This window comes from Scleropages formosus, chromosome 11, assembly GCF_900964775.1.
Source record: "Scleropages formosus chromosome 11, fSclFor1.1, whole genome shotgun sequence".
In the NCBI taxonomy this organism is placed as follows: Eukaryota; Metazoa; Chordata; class Actinopteri; order Osteoglossiformes; family Osteoglossidae; genus Scleropages; species Scleropages formosus.
Genome location: NC_041816.1, coordinates 5,531,501 through 5,544,462, shown reverse-complemented (window position 1 = coordinate 5,544,462; position 12,962 = coordinate 5,531,501). Strand labels below are relative to the sequence as shown.

At 42.8% G+C, this 12,962-nt stretch overlaps 1 protein-coding gene across 5 annotated transcripts in view; it reads right to left on the bottom strand.

Moving 5' to 3' along the window:
* Nucleotides 1-1,965: 1,965 nt before the first annotated feature.
* nfat5b (nuclear factor of activated T cells 5b) overlaps nucleotides 1,966-12,962 on the bottom strand; it is a 49,872-nt gene continuing 38,875 nt past the window's right edge. For 4 of the 5 annotated variants that reach the window (XM_018752677.2, XM_018752678.2, XM_018752681.2 and 1 more), the window contains 10 exons: nucleotides 12,531-12,721; nucleotides 12,017-12,189; nucleotides 10,497-10,631; nucleotides 10,283-10,335; nucleotides 9,622-9,754; nucleotides 8,769-8,846; nucleotides 8,255-8,379; nucleotides 6,207-8,118; nucleotides 4,361-4,617; nucleotides 1,966-4,083 (listed from right to left, as the gene is read on the bottom strand). In XM_018752677.2, the coding sequence (XP_018608193.1) occupies nucleotides 4,379-4,617; nucleotides 6,207-8,118; nucleotides 8,255-8,379; nucleotides 8,769-8,846; nucleotides 9,622-9,754; nucleotides 10,283-10,335; nucleotides 10,497-10,631; nucleotides 12,017-12,189; nucleotides 12,531-12,721 (3,039 nt within the window). In that variant the 3' untranslated portion in view covers nucleotides 1,966-4,083; nucleotides 4,361-4,378. The remainder of the gene's footprint in view (nucleotides 4,084-4,360; nucleotides 4,618-6,206; nucleotides 8,119-8,254; nucleotides 8,380-8,768; nucleotides 8,847-9,621; nucleotides 9,755-10,282; nucleotides 10,336-10,496; nucleotides 10,632-12,016; nucleotides 12,190-12,530; nucleotides 12,722-12,962) is intronic. The other variant, XM_018752679.2, reaches the window with a different exon arrangement.

The window sequence follows — 12,962 nt, the reverse complement described above, 5'->3', positions numbered from 1 at the left end:
GGTGGCCATTAACAACACAAGATGAAAAGGAAAACTTAAAATCTATTTTATTGATATAGATAGCAGCAAGTATACAGAAATATAATTGCAAGAGTATACAAATGCCCTGACAAAAGCAAAATACATTTGTTTTTCAAATTTAATAATTAGTTGTTCACCTAAGTAGACAAAAATACATAGGTAAACTGTTCTCCCCAGACTCTTCCTACATCAGTGCCGAAGCCCAGAAACAAAAGGAGACACGCAGAGGTCACGAAGCTGAATTTCACGTGAAAACGACAAGCGAACACATTAAAGGGACACACAATGAAGACGCTGTGCAAAGCTGACTGGTATTACTTCAAAGAAAAAAAAAATATATACATTGAACAAAACTACATGAACCCACTAGGCAATGGGTGTGCTATGAATTAAATAACATCAGTCGAGTCGCCTCCATCAAAGACGAGCCCTTTTCACAGAAACACACCTACCTCTGTGGTGCAAAAAAAAAAAAAAAAAAAAAAAAGGAAAAAAAAAAAGCCCAAACAAACAACAAAGCTGACGCAGTTCTAGTTTCCCCTTCTTCTAGTAATGAAGAATCACAATTGTCAAAGAAGAAAGTAACAGGTAAAATACAGAATCAAGCTGCATAGCAGTTTGACACGAGACTTCAGTTGCTGTGAAATGTCAGGACATCAATGAGATTGTTTAGTAAAAATGAAGAATGCAATAAAAATTCACAGAAAAAAAAAGCCATTTTGGGTCACAGAGCTTCAGGGTTTGGTCAGCTAGTGTGCCACAGTTATCTGATGCTGTGCCACACCAGTCATTACTCATCAGCAAAAGGTAAAATCCACTGTGCACTACACTGTCATACAGAAAGAGGCAGTACAAGAAATATGTCTGATTAAAAATACAAGCTTTGTCAAGGCACACACGTCTCAAATGATGTTCTCACCGATACTCCTGCTTCCGCCTGCTTCACATTTCGAAATACAAAAGACTTACACAACCTCGCAGTGTAGATTGTTAAATCATTTAAACATCGTCAGGTGCACGTACACAAACGTGTCTCGCATGTTTAAATCATGGTTCCATATAAACATCCAATAAGGCCATCAAGGCGAAAGAAAAATTGTTGACAAAAAAAAAAAAAAAAATTGGCCCCCTAACACACAAAATTCAATGTCTTGTAACATTGTAAGATCTATAAACACAATTTACTGTGAGCTCGAGTCTGGAAAAAATAATTTAACTGGGTTTATTTTGTAACAAAATGTAGCAAATCCTGCTGCCAAAATATTCTATGAATAAGAATATATAAAGAATGTGTTTTAATTGGTCCTGTGTCAGGCATTGGAGCAACAACCTACACCTTTTATGAGGTAATGTACAAAATGTACATAATGCACACATCTCAAAATTATCCTCTGAAATCAGAGCTTTAATAGACCATGCTGAATGGCTTGTATGGCTTCGTTTGTCACTGCTGTTCCGCAACTTGTGAAAATCAGTGCTTTCTGCTCTCAGGAGGCTTGCACAAGTTCCACACGTTGCAGCGTATGGTAGAATGAGACAAACATTATTGATTCTTCTTTGGGAAACATGACAATTGATCTCCACCAAGTATAAACAATTTATATCGAGCAAAAAAGTATGTGTACCTGTACATTGTACGAGGTACGTTTGAGATTTTCATGGAAATAGTAATACAGTTATCTTGCCATTACATGAACATAGAGGAAAAACAAAATGTCGTTCTACGCAGGAACTGCAAAGCTAAATCTTGTTTTAATCAGGAAAAAATATGGACACAGTATAGAAGAGATATGAACGAAACCCTTGGAGATGAAGGCTTATGTACCAAAAGTATTGCTGTACAATGCTGTCAGTCTTTAAAAGAATGTATCTGGCTTTCTGAAAAGGTGACCATGGCCAAGAATTAAATCAGTTACAAAAGAGATTTTTTTTTTTTTAAAAAAAAAAAAAAAAAAAAAATAAAATAAAATGTTTTTTTAAAAACTCCATAACAGGAAAAAGTGCCAGTATTTCACGAGTTGGGAAAAGCGTAATACAAGTAATTTCCTTCAAGACACATTCGCAGCTCATCCTTCTGCAGTAGGTCCCTTTAAATATGTAAAACAGGTTACTGACTGAGAAATGGGGGAGCGCGGAGGACGTGCAATTCCTCACCGGTTACCGTCATACGAGAAGATAGGTTACGCACCCTACAAATAAAGCTTATTTTTAAAACTAGTGAAAGTGTGATGACACTAGTTGAAAAAGGGCAATGACAACAATTACACGGACACACAAGCAACGAGGAGGCCCGGAGGCTTCACCGAGCAGCTCTCGTAGTGAGGGAGACCAGTCCCCTGGGTTTAGCAGAGGCTCAACTGCGTGGTGTAACCACGGTCAAACTACAGCCCTAGTGCTGTCTGGTGGGCATGTGCCACAGGCGTCTGCGTGGAAAAGAAAAAGACGCTCGTTTTGGCAGCTTCGCAAAAAACGCCTCACGCGTTGAGATTTACGGCTTCATACACAACCGAGAGTCCGGAAGAAAACAAACAAACAAAAAAAAAAAAAAAAAAAAAAAAAAAAGAAAAAACAAACTGATCATTTATACTCTCCCCCTCTCAAAAAAGCCCAGACTAACAAATGCAGATGTACGCCCACTCAGGCCATAAAATTGGCAGCGTACTGAAGTGGGGTATAAAGTGGCGACTGACTGTAGCCTGACGTGAGATGTGGCCTGGACTCCTGAGATCCTGACATCCGCTGGCCATCCAGCTGCACACAGAGTCAGCACAAGGCGAAGGCGTTTTAATTTTTACAGTAAATATTAATACAAATGACAACATGATTAAAAATTCCTCATCCCTCCTGTGTGTAGCACCACGTGGCAAGATAAACTGACAAAGGGTGAAATGAGATTGAGCGGCGAGAGACGCTGCCTTCCAGTCACGTCACGAGGGAACTACAAGAGGCTGGACCCTCCCAGGACTTCAACATCTATTCATCTATCAATAATACACACATCAGACACTGATCATCACAACACCCACCTCAGACACGACACTAAAAATAAAGTATATACACATGTACACACAGTACAATGAACAATATACACCAAATCATTCCAAAGAGACGCACACACAATTTATGTATATACTGTTATATATGACCATGAATATGTATTCATGTAGACACACATTCACATCAAAATATCACACTATATATTATGAATGACCTAAATTCTGGCCTATGCGTTTTCCCCCTCAATCTCTGCAGCCCCCTTGTCTTCATCTGCTTTCTGATTCAGCTTGAGTGACCAGAGAAAAAAAGGTAATATTACTTTAAACTTTGGGTAAAATGGTGAAAAAACGTTTGGGGTAAGGTGGGTTAATGAAACAACCTCATAAGAAAATTCAGGTTACAAAAAACATGCATGAGTAAGAAAATACATGGGTAAAGGTATTCAAATATCAATGAAAAGACTTACATTTTCTAAAAATGGCAATAAATAGCTGACAGCTGAACCCATGAGGAGACAGGGAGAGCACTGTAGGTCAGTACACAGAGTATCTTGTCACAAAGGAAAGTGTTATAAAGTGCTGAAAGTCTAATGTCAAAAATATACAATTTCTCTTTTTTAGATGTCTTTTTTGCTATCTTTTACCTAAAAGTTATTTTAAAAAGAGAAAAAAGTGTTAAGGAGTCACAACCGCACACAGGTGATGCTGTAGAGCCTGTAGGATTTAAAACACCAGTGCGGGAACCATCTAATCTTTGAGGGCTGCGCAGAGTGCCGCACACATCACGTCCAACACATCCCCCCGTGATATGTGCTCACAGCTGTAACACAACACAACAGAGCTATTCAACAAAGAATTGTGACATGTCTGGGGAGCCTTTTGTTAAACTACAAGGGTAAAATAAGCTCACTGTACAACCCCCAAAGTCCAGTCTGAACGAAGAATGAATCTAGAGCCATGGACAGGCGAAGCCTTGATGAGACTTGTAGTTGATACAGGATCCCGCTGGTGTTCTTTCAACATCCTCTTCAACGGGGCGTCTACTGGGCTACTGTTCTCCAGGGTCCTGGGTGGAAAGGTACCAAGGACACAACAGAAATGACTAGCTTGGCAGGAGCACCACCTTGTATAGAAACAGAAGCATTTATATGGAAATAAAAATGTTGGAAAATGAAACAAGTAAAATGATGGGGCACCCTCTCCACAACATCAAGCTATATGGCAAATCTGGTTCTCAGGGGAAGCCATAACTCAAGAACCACATTTAGACACAACATGTGCTTTCTGGCCATTTTGAGCAGTGGTACATCACAAAACCTTGAGCAGCTTTCTTGATCCTCTACCTGTATCCAAAGGTGTTTCTAGTAGGAGCGCGACAGGTTGTTGCCCTGCTCCTGAAGGCTCACGAGAAGGTCGTCGATTTTCTCCATGTTCTGAGAGGTTGTCATGCTGTTCTGCATGTTCCCAGACTCAGACATGGTCTGGTTAAGCAGTGACTGGATCTGAGCGTCGTTCTCACGCTGGCCTTGGCCCGACTGGCTCAGGGCAATCAGTTGTTCGGACAGCATGGGCCCAGGGGAGTCCATGAGCTGACCGCATTCTGGGAGGAAAGACAGGACGGCAAGTCAGGCACCAGTATCAACGGCTCAACACCCTCATCGAGATTAAGGCCACTTACTCTTACGTCATGGGGAAATAAGACTATCCTTTTAAATTTGACAACAGGAATGAATAGGTTAAAGTGCTGATGTTACCTGTAGGGTCAGTATTCTGGAGTCTACAAGTTATATAACTTGATTTTTACTTGGGATCGTTAATAATTAAATGATACGGCACAGTATCAGTACAAAAAAAATGTAGCAGTATCATTAATGGTATTAATGTATACCTTATGCATAACATATTAAATACTTGATACTAATAATGAAACAAACTGAACAAGCAAATGTGTTTTGTTACATTTAAGCAGGACAAGTTAATGTGTTTTCAGTTTTAGTTACTGCAAATATTTAATCTGCATTTTTGAAGTGTGAATTAATGCCATGGTTAAATCAAATGAGTATCATTTTTAATATCAAAACCCACAGGCTTCCTCGGTTGGTGTCAACTGACTGGGAGTTTTGTACTTCTGGATTAAACCGCTTCGTGTGGGACATTGGTTCCAACGTTTCGCTTCTCCTGTTGGAAGCGTCGTCAGGGAGCTGCGACATCTTGTAAAGGTTGGCTCCCTGACGACGCTTGTAAAGGTTGGCTCCCTGACGACGCTTCCAACAGGAGAAGTGAAACGTTGGAACCAATGTCACATACGACGAGGTTTAATCCAGGAGAATCATTTTGGTCACGTGATTGTAGATTGCCATCTTAAATAAGCATGAATTTATAAAATTTAACAAATATCCTCTATTTTGTAAAATTTTCTTTTGTTGGGAGAACAATATAGAAAATAAAGATTTGTTGGGCTAAAATACCGAAATTTTTACTGGAAATGCATGAAATGGGCATTTACAAGTATAAATTAAAACTGTAAATGATATAATACTGGATACTGGTGTGCAGCCATACTGAAAAATAAATGTTCTGTAACCACAATGTCACTGTGCAAGGCTCCAAACAACAGCATCAACTTCGAGAACAAAATGCAACAAACAAATTTGCTCTGGGGGGGGAATCGGAGATAGAAGTAGACATCTCCATTCTAGCAGAAATATGTTTGTCCTTCTGTAAACAACTGGATTCAATCTTTGCTACATAATCATTACTGCATGTCAACTAAACTGTGCATATAAAACAGTAGGTAGCCATGACAACTTTAACTCCTTACAACCACAAACCTCATTTAAAACACATTCAAAAGCATGTGGAAAAAGCTGGTGGCAGCTGCAAGAGAGCGAGCTCATATGAATGCATTATAATTATTCTAAGTAACACTTATGACAGCTGTTATAACATGGCATGATCTGTTTAAGGCCTACATGCTATGTTTATAAAAAGTGTTATGAAGGCATTACACTTTGGGCTTAAATAATTCTAAAAAAAGGGATGGGATGGAATGAACGTATTAGTCTAAGTTTCTGATTATTTCTGATTTCTGTTTTGGTTATATGGTTATCATTAGCATTTTGACTTGCAAATATGTATGAATGAACCTGCTTCTATTCTCTGCTCACATCCCATTCAAACGGGTCTCACCGTTCTGGATGCTGAAGAGAAACATGCCCGGCTGTTGCTCTTGGCTAATGGCACTGCTCACGGCTGTCTGGAAGAGTGAGCCAGGCTGCTGCACAGGGGAGGAGCTGGTGGTCTGCAGGCTCCCATTTTGCGTAGCAAAGATGGAGGCCTGGGGCAGCTCTTGGGAGCCAACCCCTCCCTGCAGAGCTGTCATGGTTGCCTGCGGCATGAAAATGGTGATAGGCTGCTCGGCACCGCTGCCGGAGGCAGACACCAGCTGCATGGGCTGCGGGTCCTGGAAGAGTCCCTGCTTGGGCGGCTCCACTGGGGATTGGGTCTCTACCACAGAGCTCTGGTCTTGGAAAGACATGGGCTCTGATGGCTCCTGCTGGCTCAAAGACTGGGGAAACAAGAGCGAGGAATTCTGGGATTCCTGCGAGCCGAGGCTCCTGCTGCTCAGCTGGGCCTGGTTGCTGAAGAGTAGGGCTGGGGGCTGTTCTGGGGGGTTTAGCGAATTGCTGCAGTACAACAGGCCAGCCTGCTGCTGCTGCGCTGCCTGCTGTTGCTGCTGGCTTGGCGAGAGAGTGCCACCAGGGGCATGGGGGGACAGACTCTGGAACAAGGAGCTCTGTGGTTGCTGGGGCGACTGCTGCTGCTCCATAGGGGTGCTCTGCTGCAGACCAGCCAGCTGGGGCTGAGACTGGAACACAGAGACTGACTGTGGCTCCCCAGGTGATGCCTGCATGGATGTGAGGAAGGCAAGCTGCTGCTGCTGCTGCTGATTAGTGTCAGCAGTGAGCTGGCCAGGTAGAGCACTCTGGGAAAGGAAAAGGCTGGATGCAGCAGGCTGTTGCTCCTGGGACAGAGAGGAGCCTGTAAGCACAGTCAGGGTGTTCTGGAATAAGGCTGCTTGGACTTGCTCCTGGGTGGGCTGACCCTTTGGGGAGTGGAAGAGAGACCGCTGTGGATCTTGCCCATCGGGCAATGGGCTGGGGGTATGGAACAGCTGCTGGGTGGGGGAGGGGTGAGAGGGAGTTTGCTGAAGAAAACTAGATGTCTGGATGGACAGGAGCTCTCCTGCTTGCTGGAAAAGTGCCACCTGTTGCTGCTGCTGTCGCTGCTGCTGAGAGGCACTACTCATCAAGTCTTCGGGCGACTGGAAGAGAGAGTTGTGGCCCTGCACCATGGGCTGTGGGGAATTCTGCTGTTCAGAGGTCTCATTTTGGGAGGTTCCCTGGAAAATGCTGCACTGCATGGAGATCTGAGGCTGGAAGAGCTCCGACTGGAGCTGCTGCAGGTTCTCTAGGACTTGCTGCTGATGCTGCTCTTGTTGCTGCTGTGGCTTGGCAAGCTGCCCGCTGGATGGCTGTAGCTGTAGACCAGTCATAGTGTCCTGGACCTGCTGTTGCACACTTTCTGTGGAGGGGGCTGGGCTATACAGCACAGAGTTGAGCTGCTGTTGTGCAGCCACCTCCAGAACCTGCTGTACCAGGCTGTCGCTTGCTGAGCCCCCTGCTGAGAAGCCACCAGCCTGGAGGTGACGCACTGCCCTCTCGAGCTGGGCAACCCCGTCTTGTGGGAAAATTGAGAGTTGAGGTTGTTGGGCTTGCGCCTGTTGTACTTCCACTATTTGAGCCAGGCCCACTACACTGCCACCAGCCCCCTCCCGTGACAGCCCATCCCCGGCCTCTAAAAGGAATGGCTGGGACACCTGTTGGAGCAGGGATTCCCCTGAGACCGGAAAGGAGCCACCAGCAGTGATGTCCTGCTTCTGTATCGTGCCCATGGACTCAGTGCCAGTGTAGACAGTGGACTGCTGTTGATCCGGCTCCCCCTGCTGGTGAGTCATGGTGCCAGAGAAAGACCCACTGTTAATGGGGATGCTGGAGCGCACATCCATTGCCTGCTGCTCTGCTGTGATGGCATCTGACGTCTGACAGGTCCCCACCAACCCCCCCCCCCAAAAAAAAGAGAGGTAAATTATGTGGGTTTGTCCATCAGATTAAACTGTTTGGATGGACTGAATCCAACACAGTTGGAAGAACGTGTTTGTCATTGAGTTCCTTTACCTTGAAGGCAGCAGCTTCTGAGATATTGGTTGAGACCTCCATGGGGGTTGCCTCCTCCCTCTTCACCAGGGGCATCATCGGGGCCATCAGGGTGTTCTCCAGGGTGCAGTTTCCACTTTGTATTACTGTGGGTGTCCCAAAACACAGAGAAACAAAAACAACAAGTTAAAAACAATAACAAAAGCAAAATCTACACTTAAAAAACCAAAGACAAACCCACAGGAAAACCAAGCAATGGTGATATGCAATTTGGTTATTTTCCTTTCTTTCACTACGCCAGTGAGATGTTGGCTCTCAACGACTGAGTTTAAAGTAATCAGTGTCCTTACTATGAAATTAACATTACAAATATATTGCAGTACAGTAATATTTTACTTGTATTATTTAGCATTTTTAATTTTCAAAATAAAAACTAGTTAAAAATTACGTCACTATATCTTTCAAAGCTCATGTAGCAAAGGAGAAAAAAAAAAGATTAAAACCGAAAAATGCAGGTTTCCAGTGTTCAAAATACCTTTCATCTGTTCTTTAAAAGAGCAAGGTTTGGCTGGAGATGATGTCTCTTTCTTAACAGGCATGTCGGCCGCTTTCACTGCACAGACAAAGGGACACAGTCACAAGACCTGACATTAGGACCACATTTACACTTACTCATTTAGCTGATGCTATTCTCCAAAGCAACTTAAAACGTTAAGCTACTTACAATTATTTACCTATGTATACATCTGGGTAATTTTACTGAACCAATTCAGGGTAAATACCTTGCTCAAGGGAACTACAGCAATAATTGAGATTGGAACTGGCAACTTTCAGCTCCAAAGGCTGCAGCTCTAACCACTACACTCTGAGACCACATATCATCCACCTCTCATGTTGTCAAGTACTTTGCATCAGTTATTCTTATTGTCCAGGGCAGTGAAGAATAAGCAACTGTGGTTAAAAATCTTGCCTTAGGAAGTAACAGTGACTGTGTCATAGGATGTAACTAAATCCTTCACAATTTCAGCTCCACCAACTATAAACTACTTCCTGCCAATTCCTCATTTTGTTTCATCTGAATCATTAAACATTCAGCCTTGGTCTCATGTTGAACCTGTACTGGATAAACTGGTATTCAATATTTTGTGTCTGTTCAGAGAACTCAAAATTAACTGTTCTTGGTTAAGATCAAGGAGAAGGAAGAACTAACTAACTAACTAACTAACTAACATATACAACAGCATAAAAAGTCTTTCATCAGAGGCACCTTGGTTGTAGAATACATGTAGTGAATGGATAAAGCGGTGTAAGTATGGGTAAGAGAACCCCAATTCTGGACCAGGAGGATGATAACTAACAGAAGCAGGCGCTGCAGCACAGGTGCATACCTGGTTCTGGAGTATAGGTGAAAGGCTGGATGTCATGGGATCGCCCAGCATTGGTCACCACATAGATCCCCACAGACACTGGAGTGGAGATGGCCAGGTTCTGATATGGTGGGACTTTCACAATTAAATGATTCTGAATAAAACCCAAAGAGGAATAAAAGATTAAATTTAACTGAGGGATTTGTATGGTCTTGCCCTTCTGGTTAAGGTACTCTGATAAAGAGAGAGCAAACAGACCGCGATACAACATAGGAAAGACACTAATTTTTGTGTAAGACCAGGTTAGTGTTGAACCATTTTTAATTTGACCATTTCACAAAACAAGTGGATAAAGGGGGGGGGGATTTAACAGGGGTGTAATAAAATGTCAGGAAAGTACTCATGGTTCAAAACATACCTTTGCATTTAAAAACATCAATGTGGGTTTAGCAGAATATCAATTTCAAACAAAGCCCTGCAGATTCCCCGCCTGACAGAAGTTTGCAGAGTGGCTTGTGGGCTAGGGACCCAGTCCCATCAGCATGGGAGAGGTTCCAGCACAATGAGCATAATCAAATACAGAATGATCAACATATCAGGAAAAATATCGATCCAAGACGAGCAAAAGCTACTTGTTTTTAATACTTAAATTGAACAGTTCCATTCAAAATGAACTACATACCTGATGAAACAGTTCCATGTCAATCTCAGCCTCCGCTTTCCAAGAATTTTCATCTTAAAAAGAAATTCAAACCATTTGTCATCCCACAGGCTTGATATATATATATATAAAAAACTAATAACTGAATGGTAATGATATTAAAAAAGTGCACTGAAAATGTGAAGAGTGTAAGATGAGAATTTAATCCTCAATTTATGTCGGTCCCTGCCTCTACCTGACGCATTTTCCTGGAAAATCACTTTGGTTCCTTTTAGGAAGTTCTTCCCAATGAGGAAGACCTCCTGGCCTCCCACTGCAGGGCAGCTGTGTAGACTCTTCTTCAGAATCTCAGGCACACCTGCTGGCTGGGCTGTATTAAGACCACAGGAGACCAAAAAAAATGAATGAAAGCCTTCAGAAAAGGCCAGGAGTGTGGCACATGGGCATCCCAACAGAAAATAAGTAAAATTAATTGAGCATGTGAGGAGTATGCAGGCTGATGCCTTGCAAAACAACTCAAAGAAATTAACACATTCAGTACAAGTTCTGACATTAAGGAGCTTCATTTAAATGGTACTTATAAAAATGCTAAGACATTTTGCATGGTTATAGACACAGACTTCTTTTGGGTGCAGGTGACTTTACCAAGTTCCCACTTGAACCCATTCCTTCTCAAAATGCTGTGCAAATGTTGACAAACCATCATGATTCTTGTTTTATGATTCCACTCTTCATTTACCAACAGTATTCCAATGAAATGTACTACTCAGGGTTTACAGAAGTGTATTTCTCAGTAAAAGACTTTAGACACGCAATCACAGAATACTAGGATAATATCCTACAGAGTTGAAAATCAGACAGGAAATATGAAGATAATCATGAGACAGGGTATGATGCTCATTTATGAATCAGAAAGGTCCAAAAGAGATGTGTTCTAAGACCCTGCTTGAATGCAGAAGGGGGTTCAGCAGTTCTGAGGGAGAGAGGGAACTCATTCCTCATTGCTGACAGCACTGAACTTCGGTAGGCCAAAAAAAAAAAAAAAAAAAAAAAAAAAGCCTTCCCTCTGATTTTACCATCAAAACACTGCCAATAAAGCAAAACAGGCTATTTTTCAAAGACCAAGGTAAGTTTGAGACCTTTATAAAAATTTTTTTTGCAGCATTGTAAGGTACTGACTTTATTAGGGAAGAATTAACTGCAGATCATGCGACTGGTTTATCTAAATTTTACAGATCACAGTGAACAATTTCTAAACTTAAGATGAGTCATGACTAATTTAGAAGCAGTGCATGAATTACTGGGGATTTTAAAACTATTTAATTACACAGAAGGCAGTTTTGAGCCCAACACTATATCTACACCTTTAATTACATTGTCAAGATGGTCCTTGTTTTACATGAAATGCCAAAAAGTATTCTGTAGCATTGTGTCAGTAACACAAGCAATTCTGTGAAACAGATGTGAGTTTGAGTGTTGTATTCCAGCTGCACTATAAGTGCTAAATTCAGTTCCAGCTATTTATATATGGCAATATTTTTCTCCACAGGGCAGAGGAAGACAGAGGAAAGAGACAGAGAGAGAGAGACCTATTTCAGAGAACCAGCCAGAGGTAGTCTCCTGCATTAAATCCCTCAGTACTCTTTCACTACTCAGTGATGTGGCAGCCTGATATCCTCCCTTAATATCCCACTACAACTCTCCCAGGTGATGCAACTGCCCACTGTGATAGCCAGACCACAACAGAACACTCACTGCAGAGGATTGGAGATGAAGGAGCCTGCAGGGTGAACATGGAGCCATCACTGCGGGGGATGTTGACCCGGAACACCAGGCGGGCTCTCGTGCTCTTCTTCTTGGAGCCTGCCACTCCAATACGAGCCTCCACATCAGCATTGCGCAGTTTCAAGATGCCCACGCAGTCCACCCTGTGGAAAGATGTGCTGGTGAGCTGAACCCAGGAACGACATGCCTTTCAAGGCAAAGCCCCAGCCCTGCTGGGGAATCTTACCTGTTCAACTGAACCACCATGTTCTCCAACCTTAAAACAAAACATTGCACAAAGCCCTTAATCTCCAAATTTGTACTGATCTAGGAAGGCGCCAATTTCCATAAATACCATATCTGTAGGGACAAAGTGACAGCATTATGTCATCAGCATGTGCTTGCCACGGCCCATAATTCACACACTCCATGAAGGCAGTGAGTTATTGTGTTCATTGTATTGCACAGTGTGTGCTGCTCAGAGCAGGGAAGACCAGGTCCTTACGCCAGTGTCATGTTGCTGCTGGGGTCCAAGCACACCTCGATGACTGTGGTGCCCTCGATATCCACCTCCTTGCAAGCAGTCGTGTTGCGGCCTGTCACCCTGCAAGCCTGGTAAAAGCCATGTGGCTTCACGCGACCTGTGTCATTACCCACAAACACCTGCAGGACCACTGGCTCGTTCATACCCTCCAACTGGCGAGACCAAACAAAATAAATAAATGAATAAATAAATACTCAATGTTGTTCAGTAAGGAGTACAATGACATTTCAAGCACAAAGTCACCATTGAGCTACAGTTTGGTTTTATAAGACTTGGTTTTCCCTGCATCCCTCTGTCTTGGGTCACAAAAGGGTCTCCTACAGAGTTCTCATGACACAACACTTAAATTACACTGAAGCAGACTGCCACTCATGCCATGGTAGGATTCACATT